General features: G+C 35.0%; 1 protein-coding gene across 17 annotated transcripts in view; it reads right to left on the bottom strand.

Annotated features, from left to right (window-relative positions):
- The window catches only part of LOC141393586 (uncharacterized), an 88,436-nt gene that overhangs the window by 12,970 nt on the left and 47,534 nt on the right, over positions 1–27,932 (bottom strand). For all 17 annotated transcript variants that reach the window (XR_012410129.1, XR_012410130.1, XR_012410127.1 and 14 more), the window contains exons 8-9: positions 22,335–22,520; positions 14,011–14,128 (exon numbers count right to left, since the gene is read on the bottom strand). Coding sequence is in view for 2 of the 17 variants with exons in the window: in XM_073966757.1 (XP_073822858.1) it covers positions 14,011–14,128; positions 22,335–22,520 (304 nt within the window). In the remaining 15 variants the exon portion in view is untranslated. The remainder of the gene's footprint in view (positions 1–14,010; positions 14,129–22,334; positions 22,521–27,932) is intronic.

The raw sequence follows: 27,932 nt of genomic DNA, 5'->3' as shown, positions 1-27,932 counted from the left end.
GAAATTTAAATTCAATACAAACAAATCATGCACTATCAACCTAAGGCATCCTAATGGGTGAACTCTACAGTTTTCTCAACAAAATGCGAATCATTATTATATTTTGGGTTTTAAAAATCTCTCCAGTTAAAGAGTTTAAATGACAGTCTGTCAGAGTAATGACAAATTTCTACTAAATGCTTTAGTGCTAAGAGTCTTGCACAAAGTCCTACAGTTTGCATTCAGAAAAATTACTCCACAATCTTCCTTTGGCACCCATGGCAGCAATTTGTTCGTAGTTTGTATCTTAAGAATGAACGGAAAACGCCCTCTACAGGAAAAAAAATGAAACCTCCGAATATAGCAAAGTTCCCATTGAAGCGTAACCACTGTTGAATAAGATCTGCATAAAAACTAATTTATGTAAGCCCTTAATCCCTATCCTCTCTGCATCACTGTCTTTTATTGCAAAGAACAAAGGAAATCGGTGTATCTGTCAGTTCAGCCCATTTGTGTATGCTGCACTTCAGGCTTAAGCTGCCATGAAAAGAAAGGGGCAGAAAGCCAGACAAATTTGTTTACAATAGCTTGTCATTGAAGTTCTTTGGTTGATGTTATTGTTCAATGTTTGACATGGTCACACCAAACAACAATTACAAGAAAATCTTATTAAAAGGCCAATTTCCTTACAAGCCGATACATGGAATCATTTATTTTTTAAACTGGAGAGAGGAGACCCATGCATATGTGCATGTTTGTGTGTTTGGATTGTGTAGGCAGATGATAGCCACAATTGAGCCGAGGCTATAGTAAATAAAATTAAGAGGAAGAAGATGAAGATAAATGCCTTTGGGCCCACCATAAACATACAACACAACCACACACCACCACTAAAATACCCACAAATGATAGATCCCTGGATGAAAGCATCAAAACAAAGATTAAAGGCTTGAAAAACCGAAGCACACAGAAGAATGCCGCCTGTAACCAGCTTTAACGAAAAGACAACTAAATTTGTCAATAATCTTAAATCAAATACAACAACAACCACCACCGCCACCCCAACCAACAACTTCCCTAAAAGCAAACCAACAAAAGCAATCTATAGATCAAAATCTCTGACAAAATCGGATATTGGAAAAATCATTCAGATAGAAAAAAGAAAATAATAAACGGATTTTCTTGTGAAAAACTATTACGCTTCAATGGGCATGCGCTCATGGATATTAGCCAGAGATCACGGTGTTTATCAAGCATGTCCACATTTCGTAGATATTTCAGAAAAGTTGCTGCATGATGGCTGATATGTGGCAGAGTGTGTGATGAGTGGTTGTCACATCAAAGATCGTTAACAGTTCGCCTGGCTTTGTTGTTCACAACTTTCCCACACTTTTAGTCAAATCGCCGCCACATGGACATGTTTTTTAAGGCCTCAAGCCACCACTACCACTAGCCAACCAGCAATAATCAAAATATCCCAAAGATGTTATGATCAATTGATCACAAATAAGAAAAAACACAAAAACAAAAAAGAAGTGATCCTAGCTCATGAATCCGTACATACATAACTACACAATGTAGCTATGTATGTAAACTACATATATCTACATATGTATTTAGCTGGTAAGCAAAATCTGCAGACAGCACACATGCAATGCAATTGTTCTAGCTGTATGCTGCTCAAATGTTGATCGTGTTATTACATCTGTTAGTTTTCTCCTCTCTCTCACCAGATCTCCAACCATATCAAAACAAAACCAACAGCCCACAGTCAGTCACTTAACTACATTCAGTAAGCCATCCTAACCATGTTGTATCCCAGCTATCTATTGTATCTGACTGTCTTTTAGCTAAGGTAACTGTCTTGAACGAGTTCGCCTACGCATTTTTGTTATGAATACTCAAAACTCACATCTTGCAAAGAAACCAAGTTGCCTTTTGGTTTTACTCCCATGTTGCAAGCTGTAGCCGCTGCAGCACAATTTAAAAGCGGTTTCCCTCCTGTGTGCCATCAAACACACATCAGTGTGGTTTGACTGCTTGAATTTAAATTAATATCTAAGACGATGACGGCAACGGAGACTTCGCGTGCTTATAACGCTCAAATACCTAGGGCGTATTCCAAAACAACAATAATAACAACAAGCACCACACCACCAGCACTAGTCTCACTTGCCACCTTTTTGCAGAATTGACATCGCCTCATCCATGGCAGTAACTCTTCTGGCTGCATCTTTTCCAAATGCAAAAAAGCGGCTAAGTTAAGAACTTTTGGATTTGGGGAATATTTTTTCCACGAGGCATTGTTTTATTGTTACTTAAAATTATATAGATGGGAATTCAATTGGAGGGGTGGTTGATAATTTCAGTTAGTACAAAGACGCTTTTTATACCCTCCACCATAAGATGGGGGTATATTAAGTTTGTCATTCCGTTTGTAACTACCCGAAATAATCATTGTAGACCCCACAAACTATATATATTCTTGATCAGCGTGTAATTCTACAGCGATATAGCAATGTCCGTCCGTCTGTCCGTCCGAACGGATTGAAGTAGGTTGATGAAATTAGGACTTTTGGTATTGAAAGCGGGCTATGTAGGTCCACGTTTTCGTATAACTCCCATACAAAGTGACGCGTCGTCGTTTTAAGGAATTTTAAAGATATTTGACCCATTTGACCACCGAATGGGTTGTAATTTGATATTTTGTGTCTCCAGAGACTAAGAAACATTTCTACCAAAATTTGTTTACATAGGTCCACGTTTTGGTATAGCCGCCATATAACGCCTCTTTTATAGTACGCGTCATTTAAGGATATTTTCAATGTATTAGTCCCACACCGAATCGGTTGCAATTTAGTACTTTGTGTTTCCAGAGGCTAAGAAATATTTCTTCCAAAAAATGTTTATATAGGTCCACGTTTTGATATAGCCCCCATAGGACGGTATGTCCCGATTTTCGGTATTTTGAAGGTTAAAGTTATATTATCCAACCAAAATGGCTGCAATTTGGTATTTTGTCTTTGTTTGTGGTATAAAACTTTTCCAAAATTCCAGTTGAAATTTGTCGGTATAGTTAAAGGTCTCAATATAGCCCACATAGAACCGTACCTCCCGATTTTCGGCATTTTGAAGGATTTATCCTCAATATATCACCAAAATGGCTGACATTTTTTTCCTGAAATTTGTTGGTATAGGTCCACGTCTTCATATGGTACTTACAGATTTTCGGTATTTTGAAGGTTGTTGCCTCAATATAACACTGGAATTGGAGTATAAAACATTCCGCCAGAAATTTGTCCGTAGAGGTCTTTATATAGTCCCCTAGAGCGGAACTCACAAATTTTTGACATTTTTAAAGTTTTAGAAACATTATAACAGGTACAAAACATTCCTTGCAAAAAGTCAGACAGCAAGGGTACCACCCAATTTAAAATTTGTTTGATGATTTTTTTATCGAATTGGTTGTTAATTGGAATTTTGTGTTCCCAGAATATGCAAAACTTACCCATTCAAATATATGTAGGATTAATTTAACCTTCATGGACCGCTATTGCCCAATTTTATGTATGTATATCGAGGAGTTTTGTCAAATTTTGGAACAGAGATTCCTGTAATTTGGTATTGTGTTTAGTCAGAAGATAGTAAGAACAACGACTAGCTCTTTTAATGAGTGTTGCTACATTTCCCTTCTGAAGTGGATGTAACTTGGTATTTTGTGATCTCAATGGGTAGACAACCCCTAAAAAGAAAATTACACTGTACAACACAAAAATAATTACAAGATAATTCGACCAGATTATGAAAGAGGACCGAAAAAAAGAAGAATCGTGTATCGGCGTTTTGAAAGTTTACGTCGGGAAGTAACCTAAATAGGCGTGGCAAGTTCCGCCCATTTCTACAGGTTTTGAAATATTCGACATCAGATTCCTTGGAATCCTTGCATTTAAGGTATAAAGTGTCTTTAACAATATTACTGACAACAATGCGGGGTATTTTTTTATGAAACAAATTAACCCTCATGCGAGTCATTAAAGGGGTCTTTTTGGTCACTTTTTTCAAAAACGTTTAAAAACTCCTTTAAAATGTGATCGTATCAGATCAAAATATTCTACAAAATTATTTGTCATAAAATTTTACTATAGGTCCCCGAATACACCAAAACTCTAAATCGTACCTAAACGCCAGGAATCTGCCAAAAGTAAAATCACGTTTTATGGTTAATGATGTACTTTATCTGAGTTTATTAAATTTTTTTTCTACAAAACTTCATTCTAGATAGAAGACGTCAAAGACAAAAATAATCTCCATCAAATTTTAATATAAGTCGCCAAATAAATGAAATATGTATTTGCAATATATATCAAGAAAATATATACATCAAGTTTGCCAAAAAAAAAACAAACACCCAAATCTTTTTTGAATAAATTTGTTTTGTTCTTTTTTCGAGTTGATGCATGAAAGTAACATGAAATTTAGTTCTAGACGAAATGTGTTAAAAGAAGAAATATGCTACTCAAAATTTCATTGTAAGTCCTAGAACAAACTAGATATCTGGGTAAAAAAATGACGTTACAAATTACGAAATTATTTGTTACACTTTTAGACTCTTAATTAAAATGTATTCCATACTGAGCCAAAATCTCCTAAAATACCTCACTTTTTGGGGGTTGTGTCAAAAGAAGAAATGTTCCAAATCAAATTTCATTATGAGTCTTTGTTCCAAAAATATTTGTAGCTATAATATTTAACATCTACAGAAACTTTCGCTTTTTATACATGATTTAGGACCATATTCTACCGTTTTTATTCACATTTTCGTTATCTGCGGTCACAAAATATATTTTATTGATGTTTTTTCATAATAAATTCTTTCAGAAGATTATGTGTGCTCAATCCAAACTGTTTTTGAAATATCTATGGTGAATATGTAGGGAAAATATTGATAACCCAGATCGGAAAATTACGTATTTTAGTACTATAAACTAAATTAACGTCATCAGGATAAGTCATAGGTTCCTGATATTGTATGTGAAAATGCGGGACTATCCCCGCATACAGCTATTGTCCAGTGAATATATATCTTACATACGAGTCCTAACATCCATGGTTTTGGCATGGTCCTAAATACTCTAATGATGGCAGCTACTCCTGCTCTGATAAAATTGACTGAATTAACCCTTGAAATCGGAGTAACTAGTCATATCCTAACTATATTTGTTATGATCATTCATGATACACACATGTATGTCAGTTCCTAGGGTTAATTCAGTCAATTTTATCAGAGCAGGAGTAGCTGCCATCATTAGAGTATTTAGGACGTCATCTAGTTGTGAGAATATCTATAATAAGACTATCGAAGACACTCACCGCCATTAACAACGAATGCAACCGATGTATGTATGTCATTTCCTTCTGGAACAAAACCTTTTCAGCTACCTTTCGGAAAATCAAGCAATGATATATAAGAGTGTCAAACTGGTAGTCAGGAAACGCCGCCTACTAGAAAATACATATTTCCTGACTAAAATATCACTGTGCAACATTTTTAAAGTAATCTTGTGCAAACAATTTGAGCTGAGGATTTTTTGAAAGTACACACCCAAACGACAAAAAACCTAGTTGGGTTTTGTTATGTCAGAGCCAGCTTGGATTTTATGGCCCCATCTAAACAAGGTTAAATATTGACTCTTTAAAGCAATTCTGGACTATATCTCTGAAAATTATGTGAATCTTCATCTGACCTCTGAAGCAAATGTGTAGATAAGGGCAAGAATAAAATATTTGGAGAAATAATAAACTCGAAAAACTACTTTGCCTCAAATTGTATAAAATATCGAATTTTTTTTATGTTTTCTTTTGGAAAAATATTTGCTTGAATGTAATTCACAACTCTTCAGCGTGTATTTATGAACTCCGCCTAATAAGTAGAAATTTAAAGTATATTCATTTAAGAAAACAGGGATGAGAAAGTTGTGTATGGAGTAGTGAGAACATATTCTTTATTGAAATAAAATTGAAGTCATCTTTGATAATCATTCATAAGGCAAGACTAGGGCATAGTTCACAAACGAACTAGTTCAGTTAAACGATTCACTGATAAGAGTGATTGAACTAGTCATTGAAAGTCGTCCATTAAAACAGGGAATTACACAAATCGTTGCTTTCTGTACACCTATCAGCTCTTCGTACTACGTCCTACGAAATGATTGAACTACTGAATTAATAGAACGACCTAGTTCACACAAAAGAACTGAACTAATGGGAACAATTACCAAACGAAATAAAAAGTACAACTTTAGTTTGTTTAAACATTTTACCTGTTTTAGATCATGTCGTTTGACATTACCCCAATTATTCTATCCTACCCTCGAGTTTCTTTCGACAGTCATAGAAATAGAACTTCCAAATGGATTTCGTTTTTCATACGCATTCAGATTTTGTTCACACATTATTTAGCCAAGCTTGAAGCGTACCACAAAATAAAAATAATAATAAAAACTTTTTGAAGTGTAGGCACCACTTATGCTGCAGCCAAAAAAAAAACCAAAAAACTCTGGTTGCATCTTCTGGCCCAAAGCATTAGGTTGGAGAGCCGGGAACTGAGTCATTCACATGGCTGACAAACACACCAACTACAGAACCAAAAAGGCCCAACCCAAAGTTAAAACGACAAAAAAAGAAGAAAAAATCTAGCATTGGCAAATTGGTATTATGAAATATGGATGTGCAAGGACAATAAAAACAAAAATAATATAGGAGGCTAAGTAAAATACGAATTTCTACCACTTCATCTTGGGATCTTGTTTGTATAAATTCTATGGGCAAATGCAAATGTTGAACGCCATTTAAGTACCAACAACAACGAAAAGCAGGCATCGATGCATTCATTGCAAAATGTATGAGAACCAAACCCTGACTCTGACAATAATGTATGGCCGCGACAATAAGTTCGAAGGAAAGTTCCCTGTATTCTGCCTCTTCAGTTTATAAAATATTTGCACTCAAGCAAGGAAAGGTAAACAATTAATACCAAGTTCCCAAGGTAAATTGACAAAGCCGTAGCCGACTTCTAAGGCTTTGGGCTTTTGTTGGCATTGGGCACATGTTTGAAGACATTGTAGAATAAAAGTAGCCAGCAACTTTTTTCCTCGCATTACCATTATTATTGGGCTCCATGGGTTCCAAGAAAAGAAGTAGGTTCAAGAATTCACTTTTTTTGCTCTTATGAAACAGAAGCCCGAATGTTATGTGTTTGTTTATCGTTTTGTTGAAATGCTTTTAGCCTCATTGACTTTTAACAAGTGTTCTCTTGTCTTGCCAAAGTATTTGTTGTTGTCATTTTAGCCCACTAAACCATTTGACAATGTCTATCACAAGATAAACTCTTTGTCGAAACCATTCCTTTTCCATCAATTAATTTGCTATTGTCTTGTCTGCAAACTAAACAAAACGGAACAGAAATCAAAGCACAATTCTCCACTTAATGGTCTGGAATGACAACCAAATCCACCCCCATATTTTTTGTCGTTTTGTCAAGGCATGTCAAAAGTAAAATGTTAGATTTGAATCGCAAGACCACCACCAACCACTTAGGTTTGATTATGAAATCATTTGTAATTCAATTTGTTGGAGTTTTTGATCTCAGATATTTGGATGACCTGAGGCAATTAGAATTGGTGGGAAATGAAAATAGCAAACGAAAATGGAGAGGTTTTTGGTGTCTATAAATACCTTTATGGGGACTTCAATCAGATCTTCCATATATACTAAAGCTTTCTATCTGCGGAAGACCTTAATGAGACCTTCTATGTATAGAAGACCTTTAGTAGGTATTCTATCCTCATAACACCTTTATGAGGTATTATACCCATAGACGACTTTTATGAGGTATCTTATCCATAGAAGAAAAAGTAGAGCTTTACGAGGTCATCTTTATGGGGTCGTCTAGGACACACTATCCAAAGAAGACCTTTATAAGTTTTTCTATCCATAGAAGACCATCGTCTATTCATGAAAGACCTAATAAGGTCCTCTATCTTTAGAAGATCTTTATAAGATCCTCTATCCATGGAAGACCTTTATAAGGTCGTGCATCCCTAGAAGACCTTTATAAGGTCGTCTATCCATAGAATACCTATACAAGGTCGTCTATCCATAGAAGACCTTTATAAGGTCGTATATCCCCAGAAGACCTTTATAAGGTCGTCTATCAATAGAACCCGTTATAAGACCTTTATAAGGTCGTCTATCCCTAGAAGACATTTATAAGGTCGTCTATCCCTAGAAGACCTTTATAAGATCGTCTATCCAATTAAGACCTTTATAAGGTCGTCTATCCATAGAAGACCTTTATAAGGTCGTCTATCCCTAGAAGACCTTTATAAGGTCGTATATTCATAGGAGACCTTTATTAGGTCGTCTATTCTTAAAAGACTTTTATAAGGTCGTCTATCCATAGAAACCTTTATAAGGTCGTCTATCCCTAGAAGACCTTTATAAGGTCGTCTATCCATAGAAGACCTTTATAAGCTCGTCTATCCCTAGAAGACCTTTATAAGGTCGTCTATCCAATTAAGACCTTTATAAGGTCGTCTATCCAATTAAGACCTTTATAAGGTCGTCTATCCATAGAAGACCTTTAAAAGCTCGTCTATCCCTAGAAGACCTTTATTAGGTCGTCTATTCTTAAAAGACTTTTAGAAGGTCGTCTTTCCATATAACCCTTTATAAGGTTGTTTATCCGTAAAAGACCTTTATAAGGTCGTCTATCCATAGAAGACTTTTATGGAATAGTCCATCCATAAAAAACCTTTATAAGGTCGCCTATCAGTAGAAGATAAGGCCGTCTATCCATAGAAGACTTTCCATAGAATACCTTCGTAACGCGTCTATCCATAGAATACCTTCATAACGCGTCTATCCATAGAAGACTTTCCATAGAATACCTTCATAAGGCGTATATCCATAGAATACCTTTATAAGGTCGTCTATCCATAAAAGACCTTTATAAGGTATATCTACAGAAGACTTTTATAGGGTCGTCTATCCATAGAAAACCTTTATAAGGTCGTATATCCGTAAAAGACCTTTATAAGGCCGTCTATCCATGGAAGACCTTTATAAGGTCGTCCATGGAAGACCCTTATAATACCCCGGTTACACTTAACCGGATTAACCCAGTAGGTTTGGATTTAAAACGTCAAATAAATCGTCTCGAAGTGGGTTATCCCGGCAAAAAACTCTAGTGTGTCCGTACTTTAAGGTCGTCTATCCATAGAAGACCTTTATAAGGTCATCTATCCATGGAAAACCTTTATAAGGTCGTCTATTCATAGAAGACCTTTATAAGGTCGTCTATCCATAGAAGGTCGTCTATCCATAGAAGACATTTATAAGGTCGTCTATCTATAGAAGACATTTAGAAGGCCGTTTATCCATAGAATAGCTATATAGGATCGTCTATTCATAGAACACCTTTATAAGGTCGTCTATCCATAGAAGACCTTTATAAGGTCGTCTATCCATAGAAGACCTTTATAAGATCGTATATCCATATAATACCTATATAGGGTCGTTTATCCATAGTACACCTTTATTCATGGAAGACCTCTAAAAAGTCTCAACATGTTGGCGGTGCTGTTGTAAGAGGCAATTAATTAAATTACCAATCCATGCATTGAACAGAAAAAATGAATTAATTTTATAACGGCATCAACTGCCCACAGATGAAGAAATATTTCTTCCCAACGAATTTCTCACCGCCGAAAAAGAAATTTAAAATTTAATAAACGAAAAAACTCCCACACTCGGTGGATCGTTCGCTCATGACATTTGCATGGACAAAACAACGAAAATTTAAAACAAAACAGCTTTCAAGCATTTTAGCATAAATTACAATTTGTCATACAAAAGACCGGGACAAAGAAGCGAGTGAGTGAGAAAATTTATTTATTTAAAATCAATGACAATAATGATGAACAAGCGAAGAGCCCAAGGTAAAAATGATGAAAATTTCGTAAACCTCCAACATTTACCAAAGAGTTGAGAATGTGGCACCCTTGGATGGATTGCAATAAATAAAAATGCATTCATTTTTTTTCATTTGTTAAAGAAAAGAATATAAATCTTTCATAAAGATAATGCAAACTCATAAAAATGACCCATAACAATGGCTTGATGGTACATAAATGTCAAATGATGGTTCACAATGGCCAATAACACAGTCAGCCTCCCTTACCCCTGCTCACCAACGAACTATCACTCCGGAACTTTGTGTTGGCAGTTAATGGAACGTGTAATGGTGATATGAGAAATTCCCCAAATGGTTTTAGGCCTCCCAACCTGAGTGCATGATTGCCTATAAGCGTGTGCCTCTTCTAGTTTGAATATCAAGTGCATTTCATTTCATTTTCTTTTGAAAATAAATAAAAAATCGATTTAAATTAACACTTTACTCGTATATCAGACAAGACGTTTTAAGCTTTTCCATTTCATCTTCATCTTCTTTTGTCCGAAAGCATATTTACATCGAGAGAGAGATAACCGCCAACCAGCCGTTGGGCCAGCTCTTTAAATATTTACGCACAGTAAAAAACACGGGAATGAAATTGATATGACATGGGCTTGGTGGAGGCAACCAAAGACACCGTGGCTTGCACCACTTTAAGTAAGTGCTTGAGATGCCGTTTATAGTTGTAGGTGTTCTTCTTTTCGAGCATCATCATCATCATGGCCTTCATTGTGGCACAGGGAATGCTGGTATGGATATCTCCCTTTTTTATTACGGTTTGACACCAAACCAAGACACAAGATATGGCTGGAGCTTCATCAACAGCAGCTTCAATAAACACACGGACAGGCGGACAGACATTGTTGATGACAATGGGAACAGAATGTTTCACAAAATACTGCAACAAGGTGCGCCTTGTTGCCAGGTTTTTTTTTCTGTGATGCCCTATAAACTGCAGCATATGACCTACTTACCGTCTGGTCTTCTATAAGATGAGCCACTGGTGTTTTATGAGATAATCTAGCGGCCTCTATAGAGGCTCCAAGTGTTCTTATGTTAGAAAACGATGAAGTCTTCTATTAGAAGAGGAAGTGGTCTTTTGTTAGAATACGAAGTGATATTCAGTAAGAAGACGATATAAGCCGAAGTTTTCTTCTATTAGAAACCGTATCAGTCTTCTACTACAAGAGGAAGACGATTGTTGATCTTCTATAAGAAGATCGTTGAACCTCTATAAGAAGATCGTTGATCTCCGATTAGGAGATCGTCGATCTTCTATAAGAAGATCGTTGACCTTTAATAAGAAGATTCTTGATATTCTCTAAGAAGATCGTTGATCTCCTAAAAGAAGTCCGTTGATTTTCTATAAGAAGATCGTTGATTTTTTATAAGAAGATCGTTGATTTTTTATAATAAGATCGTTGATCTTCAATAATAAATTTGTTATCAATAAGAAAAAAAATTTATCTTCTATTCGTTGCACCTCTATAAGAAGATCGTTGATCTTCTATAAGAATATCGTTGATCTTCTCTAAGAAGTTCGTTGATCTTCTATAAGAAGATCGTTGATCTTCTATAAGAGGATCGTTGATCTTCTATAAGAAGATGGTTGATCTTCTATAAGAAGATTGTTGATCTTCTATAAGTAGACTGTTGATCTTCTATAAGAAGATCATTGATCTTCTATAAGAAGATCATTGATCTTCTATAAGAAGATCATTGATCTTCTATAAGAAGATCATTGATCTTCTATAAGAAGATCGTTGACCTTCTATAAGACGATTCTTGATGAACTATTAGAAGATCGTTGATCAACCATAAGAAGATCGTTGATCCTCTATAAGAAGACCGTTGACCTGCTATGAGAATATTGTTGATCAACTATATGAAGATCGTTGATCCACTATAAGAAGGCCGTTGACCTTCTATGAGAAGATTGTTGATCAACTATAAGAAGATCGTTGACCTTCTATGAGAAGATTGTTGATCAACTATATGAAGATCGTTGATCCACTATAAGAAGACCGTTGACCTTCTATGAGAAGATTGTTGATCAACTATAAGAAGATCGTTGATCCTCTATAAGAAGACCGTTGACCTTCTATGAGAAGATTGTTGATCAACTATTAGAAGATCGTTGATCCTCTATAAGAAGATCGTTGACTTTCTATGAGAAGATTGTCCACCAACTATAAGAAGATCGTTGATCTTCTATAAGAAGATCGTCGATCTTCTACAAGAAGATCGTTGATCTTACAAGAGGATCGTTGATCTTCTACAAGAAGATCGTTGATCTTCTCTCCATTAAAATATCGTTGATATTCTATAAGAAAACTGTTGGTCTTCTATAAGAAGGAATTAAAGGACTCCTAAATGAAGACCTTTTTTCTTCGGTAGGAAATTTACTACATAAAACTTCCCTGGCCTCTAAAATATGCAATACTGTAGGCTATATAAAAGTCAGTATCATTTCCCCCAACTCTTTTATTCTGTTTTTTTTTTACATTGTTCAACTGACCACAGTCCCTGCATCCCAAGTGCCAAGCCAATTTATCTTGTGGAGAGCTTTTTTAACTCTTAACACTGAATTGATTTGCATAAAATGTGAAATGAATGCTGTTAAATATGGATGGACAGACATATAGATGAACCGGCCTGCGTATGGACAGACATATGTGAAAAGTTCTTCGTATTTACTCTGCGGAACGACCCCAAGTTGTCAACATAATCGCTATGGCAGGACATAGAAAATTCATGGTGTGAGAGAGTTTTTTCTTTAGCCATCTATCTCTTCGGTCAACTGATTATCCTATTCTGGTATGTTATTATTGTTGTACCGGCATGTCGTTAATGTCATCTTTCATTATCGCATCAAAAATATTTAAAGATCTGCCTAAAATGTTTCACTGGCTGGCTGGTTGGCTGGGCCTGTCATTCCATAAATTCTTTACAACAACTGCAGTTCAATTCTGCCCCTCCTACTCTCAACAGGGAAGAAAACAAAAATAAAAATAAAATGTACTGCTGCCCTACCGGCCGGGGGAAGCCCTTCATAACAAAACAACAAAAATATAATTTATATTCTAAAATACAAAAACAACAACACCAAAAGGTGATGTCAATAACTTGTGTTCGAACTAGTGAACTATGACAGCCGGCAAGCAAGTGTATGCCTGTTCAAGCATTTAACATTAAATATAACATAAAGGAAAAGGTTCCGCTCTGCATGCAGCTCCACAAATTTGAATGAAAACGCGGAATTTACCTTTGGCTTATCTCACAAATTCTTTCAAATTGATTTAAGATTTGTAAAGGCATCTTAAAAGACATTTTATTAGCCCCAATGGCCATTAAATTATCAAAACACTTAAGAACAACAATGGGACATGATTTCCAATAAAAACAAACACCACGTGGACACCCTTTAAAAGACTAAGAAGCCCTCTTGAAAAAAAATGTCAACTCATCACAAACAATGGAACGGGATCACCTGTTGATCCTTTCATTATCTAAACTACAACAATGACAACATTGTAGCGCAGAACTCTTTGAGATTTCATTTCTTTTTATGACCGCCACCACTATTGTTGGTCGGTTGCTCGGTCTGTCTTCTTTTTGTTAATATTTTGACTTTTTAACGAATTTATGGGCCATTTAGATTTGGCTAAAACAATGGTTATTCATTAAACGTTTAACAGAGAAACCCCCGCAAAGCCATTAAAAGACAACTCTTAACCACAATTATAAAGGCACATATCCTAGGGCGTCGGCGGCGGCTTCTTTTGGCCAGCCCCGCACAAAACAAATATTAAAACAACCTTTTATCTACAAAGGAATCCTTTCATATTTCTTTGTAGTCTTTGTGTTATTGTCTTTTAATCTATTCTCGATAATTAGTGGAGCTTGGAATGACTTGGAGTGAATGACTGTTGTTGTCGATTCTTGTTAAATCGGATATTAAACATAATTCTTAAATAAATAACAAATAAAATGGACAAAATGCACGCATATTTACTTACATATAACAGGGACGATCGGCACAGGTTATGCCTGGTTTGCATATTTTACCATCACCCACCATACCCAATGGACAGCGGCCACATCTGGGTCCGGATAAGTTGTCATAGCATTCAACACCTGTAAAAGAGAAGAAAAATAAAGTTAGTTAGAATCTATCAAAGATCTACAGAAGAGCTTGAGTAGTAAACCAGACGGTGTCTTAAAAATGACAATAAGGTATTTCGGTAGAAGACCTCATCTATAGTGTACGTATGAGTCACCTTCAAAAGTCGAAATGAAATACCGATGTTGTACACATCTAAAAAATTATGAGGCCTTAGTACTATTGCTTTCTACACCTGGTAAGAAACGATTCGATTCCTTTTATTGGTATCAACACAGCGTTACATTACACTAAAACAAAGTGGTGTGTCGTAAAACTCAACGTAACAGATTAATCTGCAAATCTGTCCTAAGACTTCTAATATCGGAGAAGTATGTCATTTCTTGGAAGATCCGCAGATCTTCTCTTAGAAGATCTGTAGATTCCTCACAGAAGATCTTAAGATATTCTACATATTCTTAGGAATTACAGAACTTCTCATATACAATCTGTACATCTTTTCATACAATACCTGTGGATCTTATAGAAGATCTGTAGTTCTTTCCATAGAAGATCTGTCGATCTTCTCCTAAAAGATCTATAGAAGCGACGTAGATCTTCTCAAAGAACATCTGTAGATCTTGTCAAATAACATATGTTGGTGTTCTCATAGAAGATCTGTAGATCGTCTCCTTCTAGAGCTTCCCATAGACGATCTGTAAAACTCATTCTGTTCGGTAGATCTTCTCATAGAAGATCTGTAGATCTTTTCATAGAAGATCTGCAGATCTTCCCATAGATCTTGTGTTTGGTAGATCTTCTAATAGATGACCAGTAGATCTTCTCATTGAAGATCTGTAGATCTTTAAATATAAGATCGGTAGATCTTTTCATATAAACTCTGTAGATATTTTGATAGAAGATCGGCAGATATATTTTATAGAGGATCTGTAGATCGTTCATAAACGAATTAGTTCAAAGAAACGATTCCTTGAAATTAATTAAAGGAACCATTTCTAACTCATTCGTTTATAAGCTCCTCTCTTTTATATAGCTCTGCCAGTTTATTAGTTTGTTTTAGAATTGGGAACGATACTAACACCGTTCTTCTTTAAATATAATATTGATTTTTTTTAATTATATTTAAAATTAAAGACTCAAATGTAATATTGAACGTTAATGAAACAACGACAGAAACTAATATTTGGTAAATAGAATGAAGAAACTAGTTCCGCTCAATACACGAGATTGCCCAACACTACTGAAATGTAATATTGAACGAAAATGAGCCAGCGAACAAAATGAACGATCTGTTTCCTTTTGGAGAACAGAATGGGGAAGATCGATCCGCTCAATGAATGGGAATGTCCAACACTTCAGTTCACAACCACTTCTCTAGTAGAATTACTGAAGTTCTTCTCATAGGTAATATAAGTAACCTACATACTTGTAGGTAAATGGAATGAAGAAGATCGATCCGTTCAATGAATGAGAAAGCCCAAATCTAATGATGTGTAAAATTGAACGAAAATGAGCCAGCGAATAAAATGTGATGTGGTTCCTTTCGGTGAACGAAATGAGAAAGATGAATCCCCTGAATGTAATGGCGTTGTCTGATTATTTGATTTTTTTTTTTTTTGACATTCTTCCTTGTAATAAAAACATATACATATATATATATATAAACAAAACTAAACTACGTCCCATAAATTGGTGTAAATTTATGGTACAATTCATTAGAGTGATGATTATTAACAGAAATATAAAATATTTCGTCCTAACATAAAATATTTCGTCAGTTTCGCCCTACACTGTGAATGTACGGGGGGATAATATACAAGCGAGTTTGTTTTATTCGTAGTACCGAACGGAACGAGGGGAAGTAATAACAGTACAGAATAAGTGAGGAAGTAATAAGGAAACAAAAAAAAACACAGGCCCTCTGCTTCGTTATTACGTTTCACATTTTCAGTCTTCCTTTACCATTCAGTCTGCCTACGATTGATTGATATTTTTGCTAATCTGTTTTAATTGTGATCAAAAATCTTTTGAAGGTTTTGTAAATAAATTGCTAAAAACAATAATCGGATAGTGGATTAAAAAATGTATATAAATATAGATATTTTCCTAAATTTTATTATAGATCCGGGTTTTTTAAAGTGAACCGGGTTTAAATACAAAGACTTATTCTTAATTGAGAAGCTCATAAATGGCAACTACGCTCTAATAAATTAAGTTCAGTTATCGGTCTGAATGTCAAACAAAACGCTTACTACTGCGTGAAGCCAACTTCAATTCTTCCTATTTGCGGGCGACTTCTGAAGAGTTAATAAGTGGAAATTTCCTTTTTAAAAAATCATAAAAATCTTTGAAATCCATTAACTTGTAATTAAAGTGTGATTCCAAAAAATATATACATAATTTGTCAAAGGTAATAACAAATAATTACGATTTTTACGTGAGCAGTGATAAAGAAAATATTCCTTTAATACAGAAAAATCATTCATTTTCGGCAATTTTCACCCAAAACCAATTTCTGGATTTTGATCACATTTTTCCTGGAGATACGCTACCCGCAGGGTACGCGTATACTCGCCAATTTCCTCGATTTCATCTATTTAATTAAAAAAAAATATCATCAATCAAACGGTAAGACTAAATGAAATAAACACAAATAAATATAGTGATTAACACGTGATTCGTACAGGTTGTTCGACAACACAAAAACCAGCTTGAAACATTGTTTGTTCAGTGAAAAGGCCACCAACAGAAACGATACCGCAACTGAACCTAAAACTTCCCCAAATAATGCATCTTCCGCCTTTTAATCCATACATATTTCTCCATGGATTCAACAATTTGGAAGACTCTGATTTCAGACAAGTAAAAATGTGTCTCAATTTGCCTTCGCATTAAATCAAGAAACTTCCAATTCGAACAATTCAGACTAACAATGCGTTTTTATCCAAACTGAATCGTTACCAGTGCCAATAGCTGAATAAATTAACAACAAGGAATGAAAGTTAAAATTGAAGTCTTAAGCTAGAGGTTATTTCGACATGTTATAAAGGTGCAGTTCTGGCTATTTCAAAAAAAAAAAAAAACAAACTTTCTTTGATGAGTGGTTGCAAAATCTTGTCATTATAAATTACTGAACTTGGAAGGTTTGAAAACAACAACCAGCTTGACTGAGGTCATCAGTTAATAACCTATGCGAACCATATAAAGAATAATTTTGGGATCCAGCTACAGTCATCTAGAAGGCCATACACACATGACCACCATAAGCCAAAATTAACCCATGATATTTGAATTTGCTGGTGGATTAAACAAAGCAGCTGGCTACATACTTCTACGACTAATTCCCAAATCGTATCAAAAAAATAGAGTTTAAGTATAATGAATTTAATTTCTTACTATACAAATGATTTTCTTGATTAGTCTAAATTAGTTATCATTACCCATAGGTACATTTAAATCAATGCAAACTCATTGCTAATTTCTTCACTATAATACTAGCATCATCGTAATCATCATCAGCAGCAAAAACAATAACAATAACCACTCCAAGTATACGGAAGGCCTTCTACGAATTTGAGATGTGGGTAAGTCGTTGTAATGTATTTTATTGTTGTTAATATCTTTGCATTGATTTACTTCCATGTGGATGGTAGACTATGAGAGAGCGTTTTTTTTTTACCTATCAGTTAGGATCCACAAATCCTATTTTTTTTGTCATCCATTGAGAAGATCAATATTACAATTCATTCATAATTTTACGTTTCTCTCATAATCTATCGTCACCCATATCAGTTATCATTTCTCTTGAAGTACTTGTTGTTGCATTTATTTACTGAGCTCTAATTCTTGTTAACCCCTTAAGGGTCCATAAATTTTGCGTATTGATGTTAAAACCTTCCTTTGAAATACATCGATTATGTGAATACTTTTTATACATCAGGTTTAATTAACCTTACCCAAAGCGATATTTTTCTAAGATTATTATATGGATATGAATTTAAGGAATAAATATTTCATTATGAATAACTAAATTTTTTTATAAAGTTTTCTTGCAAGGCTCGCGAAGTAGAGGTAAATGTTAGGGGTTCTATTACTATAATCAATGCCAAATAGAACGAAGGTTGGTGAGGGTAATGAGGTGTCTCTGAAACCATCTAAAGAGATTTCATAACTATGTTTTCAATCGATACCCACCATATCTATTTTCTAGTTCTACTTACGATTATATTGGGGGATATTGTGTACGTATAATCAGACCAGTCCATATAATTTTCAATGTCATTAAAACCGGGAGTCTATAATAAATGTATTGTAGTGGCAAAAATGATTTATCTGATGCAAGGCCAGACTCACCCCACCCGGCTGACCGCTAGTCTTTCAATGGCTCCCACTGCCTTGCATATCAGATAAGTTTAAAGGTGAACTCATCATGGAAGATATTCCATCAAAATACACCCATTCCCAGACGGGACATTACATGAATGAACGAGATTGTCCAACACTACAGTTCATAACAACTTCTCATAGGTGCAATATGTAACCTACATACCCTCATAATACCACAGAGAAGATCTTAAAGTTCAGAGACCGTCTCAAAGACGACTAGAGCGTATTGTCATATAGACTGCACCCACTTCATACGGACAATGTTATATGTTATTTCCAAAAATAACAGAAGTAAAAAACAGTAAGTTCGGCTGGACTGAATCGGACACCATGAACCAAACTTGAAAAAGGTACATATATCAAATCGAAGCCCAAGCCGAAATCAATTGGGTAAAATTTGTAGCTAAATCTTTCAGAGTGAGTAAACATTGTACTATTTCCAAATGTAGATCAAAATCTGAGAATTTCTTGATAAGGGAATTTCCTATCCTATGTTAAGCGCAAATGTATCCCAAACCTTGAAAATACCTAAAATCGGCCAATGCTACCCTCTTATTAACTTTGTATTTACTACTAGTTAATGTAATAAATAAATAATAAATAAATAAATAATAATTTTCGGATAGGTTTTCTAACAAATGGCAACATGAAAAGCAGAATTATAGCCGATTTGGTTGGAAAATTTAATTGAAACATTTAAGATACCTAGAATCAGAAGGTATCCTTATATAAGGGTTATAATTAAACGTAGACTAATATATCTATATGCCCGAAGACGACAGACATTTCTAAATCTACTTAGAATTTTACTCAGATCATCAATATTTTTATACTTTACTGGATCGCAAAAAATGTTTTCAATGAGTTGCAAAAACCAAATATATTACATCGTCAACATTTAACAAATGCATTGTTAAAGAAGATAATCGTGACTATCAGAGATCTGCAAGAAACCATCCTCTGATACTGCATATTCGTGTATCATTGCTATTGTATTGCTAGCACTCGTCCCTTTGTTCCTTTGCATTCGTTTGCTTAATTCTTTATTGTTTTTTTTTTTTTTTTGTAATAAGCAAAAACACGATACAAATATTCACTGCATTTCCGGAACGAAATAGCTCAAAGAAACTACTACGGACAAGGAACCAGTGGAATTATATCCAGGTCTTTCATGTATATGGTTCCTTTTATTCATATAGCTCTTTTCGTTCCTTTTATTTCGCACTTACGTCGTTTTTTCTCTCGTTCGTTACTTTCATTTTCCAGATTATGTCACAATCGTTCATGTATCAAAACCGTAGATCTAGCTGCATGTGCGAATGATGTGAATACCCCACACAAAACAACTAACGAACGATAAGCACTTAACATCAAATCATTTTGTAGGTTTTGTAATGTTTTTCTACCGTGTTCATTGTGGTTTCCTCTACGGCAAAACATCTTTAAATTTTTTGAAAAAAAAAAACATGATTGCACCTTCTTGACCATTCATGCAGAGCCCTGATATTGGGCTCTCCTTATAGTTTAATTGGAAATCAAGTCATGATACTATAGGGGATATTCTCGTATAATACTAGGGCGAAGACCGTAGATAGCTTAAACATTTATAAAGATGTCCCAAGCTCTTCCCAAAAATTATTTGAATGCAGTATTTTCGAAAAAAGAAAACCCATAGAGAAGACCATATAATTTTTCATAGAATGCAGTAAACTTAGGCTTCTTTCGTAAGATAGTAAAATGTTCCTAGGGATAGTGCCTATTTCCAGATCAAGTGGTCTCTAATTTCAGAAAAAAATTGTTTATAGAAAAACTGTATCTTTTTTAAAATACCGGTTAGTCATCTTGAAGAAAACCTCTCCCAAAAATCAGATCACGCACTTAATTTGAATTTTGAGTCAACTCACACGAATTTTTGCGCTCATTTCTTTAGTCGTCCACATGCTATGCTCAATGAAAGCAAAGGAGTGAGGAACTATTTGTCTTGTTTACAAGTGGAGTTGTTTGAGTTTAGTTAGTCCCAAATAAATTCTCAATGAGATTATTTCTTTGGACACTTAAGGGATCGGCACATACGGTCCGTTGTGAGTCGCGTCGCGGTTTGAAAGCAACAACCACATGAAAAATGTGCAAGTGATGACAAGATTGTTCTTGAAGTTTTCATGTGGTTGTTGTAACGCGGCACTCAACGCGCCGTATGTGCCAGGACCTTTATCTATTCGAGCGAAAAATAGAAACTTGGGTATAAAAACTGTTTTTTCTTTGTTGAGGAAACAAACAAGGGAACGGATGAAAATCTGTGGCGAAATCCGAATTATAATTTTCCGTGCCCTTCCCATTGGCAAAGTGAGAAATTTTCGCCACAAATAAATAAAAATTGTTTAAACAAAATATAAAAACAAGGAATTTGGGTGAGAACCTGACTTCTAGAATTTTTTTAAATTAATTTTAAGTTATAAACTAAGTTTTAAATTATAAATTTTCAAAATCTTCTCGGGAGTAAACAGACTACAAAAACTCTACCCAGATGGATTTTATTTGGAAAATAATAAAATCTTGAAAATTCAGAGCTATTTACATTAAAGCTTTGAAATAATTCAGAAACCGTTGAGATTTCACTTCAACCGTTTTATACTTGCATTTTCATAACGGTTGGATTATTTAAATCTGGGGATTATTCTACGTAAATACTGTACTATTTTAGAATATAAAGATATAGGGAGAGAGTTTCACAGCGTTAACTAATCTCGCATTTTTCCTTTAGGAGATTATAAGGCCATTTCATGAGACCATAAAACCAAAATTTTACCATTAATATTTGTCAAATTATTATTCATTTCATTCAATTTTGTTTTATAGTTAACTTTTCCAAAACTTTTCCAAAACATTTAATTACACTTTCTTGTACAAACTTTAATCTCTTCACGGAGATTAGTCATATTTTTTACCTCTGCCTTGAAAATCCATTTTATAACTGTTTCGTAGAGGGTTTTATCTCCCGAAGACAGAACGGATTTCAAGATAATCATTGATAATGATCCATTTTGGGAGTGAAGATCATAAATCTTTTTTTTTAATATTAATTATGCACGAAGACAATGATCCCCACATAAGGGTGCATCGATGGTGGGGAACCAAATTAATCTTGGCATAAATCATCACCTTGTGCCGCTGTTGTGACCAACGAACAATACCACACGTCGCAGCACAACGATGATGTAGTGGGAATAAAATTTGAATTTTTTTACAAAAGCCCAACCAAATCTATTTCCTAACACAGAGCAAATGTCACCAGCCATACATTCATTAATAAATAAATGTGTTGTTCTTTTTGGCCAATTTTTGAAAGGTGGAAAAATTGAAATAAATATATTATCTCAATTTGGAGCAGAATTATGAAATAAATTCGAATGCGGTCGATTATGAAATTACTATTGAAATAAATAATTTTGAATAAGATTAACCCATTGGGGTCTTGTCATTGATTTTTGACATTATGTATGAAATAATAAATGCTAATACATTTTCAATACTTATACACTAATATCTCTGAGATTTTTAATTGAAAATTGCTGATTTAAGATACCGTGGAGTGTAAGGGCTTGGCAATGTAATCCCCATTGCAATTTTAGGAGTAAAATTGTACATTTTGGCTAAATTAGCAAATCCAGACCCAAGAATTTGTCATATTTTTGAATAATATCTGATCTAGAAAATATCTCGTTTTGTTGTTTATTTTTGTAATGAAACCCCCATGAAAATCACACACATGTTGTTTTCATTAAAGACACACTCCAACATCGGTCATTTACCACATTTAATTTATCTTGTACTCACCTAGATAGCAAGGATTTGAGGTACGACATGTTGGCTGTATATCATTGTCACCTTTGGTTTCCTTACAGCCGGCACAATTCTCCAACAGCATGCGCAGATAGGCAATTTCTTGGCGCTGGTGGGCGATATCTTCACGTAGCAGTTTTACCAAAGCCATTAAATCGCTTAGGGATTTTGCGAGGGCGTCTGAAACGAAACCAAAAATAAAATACAAAAATAATGAATTTATATAAACACATACGCTGGCAAACATTTCAACACAGATGTGAATAGAAAATAGGATTAGTAAATGCAAGGCAAAGGAATAGACTACCCGAACACATATCTAGGTTTTGAATATGGTTGTTGCATTATTTACAACAAAAAAACAAAAAATCACTTTTATGTTGTGTTCAATCCCTGGGTGACAAATGGCAAGTGTTGCAGCAACACCACTAGCAACAGTGACAAAAAATGGTTCCCTCAATTGTAGGTTGAGTTGAATCCTATGCCAAAATCGAATAAACTAACAACATTAATACAAAATAGTAAATAGTGTTCTTTATTTTTGTTGGTAGCATATGCTACCTGTCGGCCTACGTACTATCTGAGGTACGAAAATACCGACGTACATACATATTTTACATTTCTTAAAATAACTACAAACTGAGAGTGTGATAACTAAAGAAACATTCAAAGTGATGAAAATTTACACTTCCAAATGAATGAGAGTAAACATGAGATTTTACGCAAGAGTGAGAGTAAAAGTGTGGAAGGACACTTAAAACAAATACGGAGATAATCTGACAAGATTAAGGTCAAGTTTTATATACAAATACAATGGAATATGCATATTAGAGTGGGTCCTTATGAAAAGGAATTTTTATACTTCCTTTTCTTGAAGATAAAAAATAAATAAATAGAAAACGAAGAATAAAGCTTTTTTTGGGAGACAAGCGAGGGGAGTTGGTAGAGTTCCTTTATTTTAATGACTGGAGCCCTATTCTGTTTTAAGCTCAATGATTTCTGATCTTTTTTATCGCTCAGTCAAAACGTTGTGTATGACATACTCGTACTACGACACCAATTGTCAAAAAGTTGTATTTGACTGAAATACTAAGGTAATAGAAGCCAATATTACCGTGAGAGATATGACCTGAGCCCACCAATAAAGGATACTAAATATATCAGCACAGTATAACAAGAGCACTGCCCGCCATCTCGACTTAACCAGAACGGATGATGCCAATATCCTCAACCACTCCAAACTGTTGGAGGATATCGAGCAAACCACCCCCAATCTTGGTTTAAAACGATTGTTTAAGGAACAATAAGCCGAATGGGGATATCTTGTCTTTGAAGATACTATAGAAACATTATAAGAAGACTTCTAATGAAGAGACCATAGTTTTTTTCTTATTGAAGCTATTTCTTGTTATAACATAGGGGGTTTCTTAAAGATCTGAGGTTTTAAATATGCCCACTGTTGGAGGATATTGTGTAAACCACCATTCGGCTTAGTTTGAAAAGCTTGAATTAGGGAACAATAAGATTGAAAAAGGGAGTTTTCTAGGTATGGTTGATATTTTCACCATAGATATTGCAGGACCTTGACGTCGGGTACTATGTTGATGATATTTGTGAAAGGTTAAACTGCTATTTAATCGCCATTTTTTTCTTATTCTGCGTTAGGAATATACAAATATACCCCACTAATCTAAAACGGAGACCAAAACGTCATTTACAGATGGACACGAAGATTATACTGGTACTTTAGCAAAATAATATGTTTCGACGCAGTACCTCATTGGACAGTCATTCTAATAATCATAAGTGACGATTGGACCTACCGCAGGGGTGTCAGGAAGTTACAAAATGTAATCCCTAGATCAACAAATGTACAAGGCAGGATGCAGTTGCTGATGCCATAACTATCGTACATCCTCCATCTAACGCAGCTATAGAACGTCAGTTGCCTCTGCAGACCAGAGTAGTTTTAGCCAGCGTACGTAAAAATACTTTAAATAACATTTCCAATCGTTTCGTTTCGTATTTTCCATAGGAATACAAAACGAAACATAACCCACGTTGGCCGAGCTCGCTGTTTAGTTTTGTTTTCTTTACATTCGTGAGAGCGAACAAAACGAAAAGCGAAAAGAACTCAACTCCACATGAGCAGATAGAAAAAGGATAGAAAAGGAGTACTAAACACATGTGAATAAATCAAAAACGTTTGGTGGTTGATAAAATTCACTGTGGTATGCTGATGCTAACTTATAGGGTTCCCAGCAAACCAAATGTCGGATGTCCGCCAAGTCTGAACAATTTCGGAAACAACATCGTTTAGAAATCGGAACGAAATCTGTTCGGAGCGGAAATAGTTCAGATTTTGTACAGATTTCGGAGCGAATGTCGGAAAGAAATTTCCTTTCCGAATTTCCCAAGGATTTTCTTCAGATTTCATTACGAAATCGATACGATGTCGCTCCGACATTTCGTTCCGAAATTATGTCAACTACTTCATACAACTTTCGTTAAGATATCGTTACGATTTCGGATCAGACATCGGACGTATCGTCCGAATTTTGTTCCGATTTCGTTAAGATGTCGGTACAATTAGTTTGCTGGGTTGTTAAGCAATCACATGTGTGTGTGTGTGTCTGAGTGTGTCATTGACAATACGAGCGGCAAACGTTTCCCAAAAATACCTTTTGTTTCGGTGGTGAATGAAACAACTCGGCAAAGCATAGCCGAAATAACATTTCAGCAATCGTACGGTTTCCATCTTTTTACATTGAAAAGTTTGTGTTTTTGTTTTGGTTGTGAGAATGAAACGATTCAGAGAAGCTGAAAAGTTTGTGGCTTTGTATGATTGGTACGGGAATCGTTTTGTTTGTTTCCGTTCATTGGTTTTAGCTCAACTACGATCTGTACCATCCTAAATTCTATTTGGCAAAGATGCAGAACTGGTCTTTACAATTTTTGGAGGACAGAACAGAAAATCAGATGGATTTTTATTGATGATAAGGCGCTTTCATAAAGAGGTCCAGCATGTCCTCATATAGATCAAGATACCTTATGCAATTGAAGAGAAGAAATCTTTCTCTACATACATATGTTCCCTCAATCATCCCCGAAGAGACAAGGGTCCAAGGACCAAAAGTTCTTCGTTAAGAAATTAACAAATGTGAAATAAAAGTTCAAGTTAAAATAGATAATAAGCAGTTGAAGTGTGTCCCTTTGGTTGTCCAGAAGTAAAGAAGTCTTTCATATAGACCGCAATTTCTTCTTCATAAAATCAAAAAGTAAGAATATTGAGAGTCGGATGTCTTCTTATTGAGAATTTCAAGGCTTCTGTGGAAAAGGTCTTCTTTTTGAATACAAGAGAAGTCTTCTGTAGTGCGATTCTCTAACTCATTTTTTTGAGTTACCGACAAATGTCGCTAAAATTAAAATGCTTATAATTTCGGTAATTAACGATATTATTCGGAAACTTAGCGACCAATAAAAAGTAGTCGATAGCAACAGTGTTGTCAACATTTATTTGAAAATTTCATTTATAATTTTGCGACTTAATGTAACCGATTTTCTTTGGTAACTCAAAAAATGAGTTAAAGAATCGCACTACAGATGAGGATACCTTCATATCGATCGCTAGATTTTTTATAAAGCAATCAAATCTCATTCACTTCGAACATTAGGAGTTCGCTTTATAGATGACCAGGTCGACGTAGTAGTCTTTCAGATGGAAGACGTGGGCCTTGTAAACATGATAGAAGATCGGAAGTTTCCCCCATTAACGACAAGGACGTTTTCTCTCCGATCAGAAGACTAGTAGGCAGTACACTTAAATAACAGAATGTTTGAAGATATGAAAGATTTTTAATAGTAAATGGAGAAAAATCAGAGACCTTACTATAGACAACCAGGAGTATTTTATTCAGAATATCATCGCCTTTAAAGTACCAGATTTTTGTCCCGTACTAGACAATACTGTGTAAAGTATTTTTATAGAAAACCATGGGCCATTCTAAAGAAAATCACAAGCTTTCCAGAAGAAGAAGGTTTACAATTTAAAGCTATTTAGAGATCAGGAGATCGTACATTTGAAGATCAGGCGTTTGTTTACAGAAAACAGAGTGCTCCGAAGAAGATCAGAGGCCAATAGCATACTTGAAAGTTTTACCATTAAATACGAAGTTACATTCCCCTTGAAAATCAATCCTACTGGTCATTCTTTAGAATGTCAGTAGACAACAAGATTTTCATAGGCAGGGGGAAGGAAGTCTTTTATAAGAAATAGGTCTATCTACCACTGGTAGAAGAGTAGCACATCAGAGGTATTCATTTAGCGTTATGTGTTTCCACAAAAACCTAAAATGGGTTCTTAAGAGGACGGAGTAGCATATAAAAGAAACCAAAAAGAGTATATGGGCTCCCAGAAGACCGTAGTTTTCTAAGGACATGGAAGGCATGTCCTCATCACCATTTGTTCCTACCATAGCATCGAAACTTTTTCTCATACAAGAGAGGATTTTGTTGTCTTCAAAAATCCGAAAGTCTATTCTAAATATTCACGGTTATTCTCCTTATTTACGTTGTAGTCGGAAAACTTCGTGCGATCTACCTTGAGAAGAAGGCGCTCCGCAGACTGTTTCAAAGCTATCTGACCTGAGATCTCACAGTGTAGATTCACTACCCTTTTCTCAATCGATATACATAGATATGTATAGGTCACTTATTACGGATCTACCTTCAAGATGGGATGACAGTGGCGTCGACTACTACAGATTAGGTGGAGATGCAGAAGATACATAGATACAAAATATATACTCTCACTTTCCTATCAGACATAGACTCCATTATCCTTTTTTGACAAAAACCTTGTCTTGCTTGGCAAAAACTCTAACTACCCCATTTCTCCAATATCCCAGAAATTTCTTAATCTTTACCCTCAATTCAATAAGCAATAAACAATATTTTAATCATAATCTTCAAACCTATCCAAGGTGGACACAATAGACCAAATGTATCTGAGTAAAGCGGTCATCTTAGCTTAACCTACCTTGTAGTCCTGCCGTACTACTAGCCTTAGCACCTTACAGGAATAAAAACCTATTTGTCCGTTCATAGGAAATCAGAAGATACATATATATTCTCATAGAAAGCCAGAAAGTCTTCACTGGAGGACCAGATCGTCTTCCGTTGCATAAAAAATTCTTCTCATTGCTGACCGTCTTCTAATATCGGATATGAGGTCCACAAATGTCCAGATATTCTTAACATAGAAAAGCGAATATTGTTTTTATAGAAGACAATATTACACAAATTTTATGTATTTGAAGAAGATCAAGGAATTCTTTATATATAAATATTATCATTTTTTAATCATTTTCGGCCTAATCGGCAAAAATTAAAAAGTTCCAAAATATATTTTCCGTATGAAAGGTCTTTCAATGAGAATCAACTCCTCTATGTAATTTCATAAGACCTCAATATGTTTGCATGGAAGAATAACGAACTTCCCTGTAACCATAGACTAATAAATGTATAGACGAAGAAATACTCATGTTATGCGCGGCCTTGTGACTCAAACCAAGTAACTCAACATTTTTCGAA

Source organism: Musca autumnalis, unplaced genomic scaffold (assembly GCF_047663935.1).
Source record: "Musca autumnalis isolate F117 unplaced genomic scaffold, ASM4766393v1 scaffold_2, whole genome shotgun sequence".
Lineage (NCBI taxonomy): Eukaryota > Metazoa > Arthropoda > Insecta > Diptera > Muscidae > Musca > Musca autumnalis.
The sequence above is the reverse complement of the archived record's forward strand: the minus strand, read 5'-3'. Positions and strand labels throughout refer to the sequence as shown.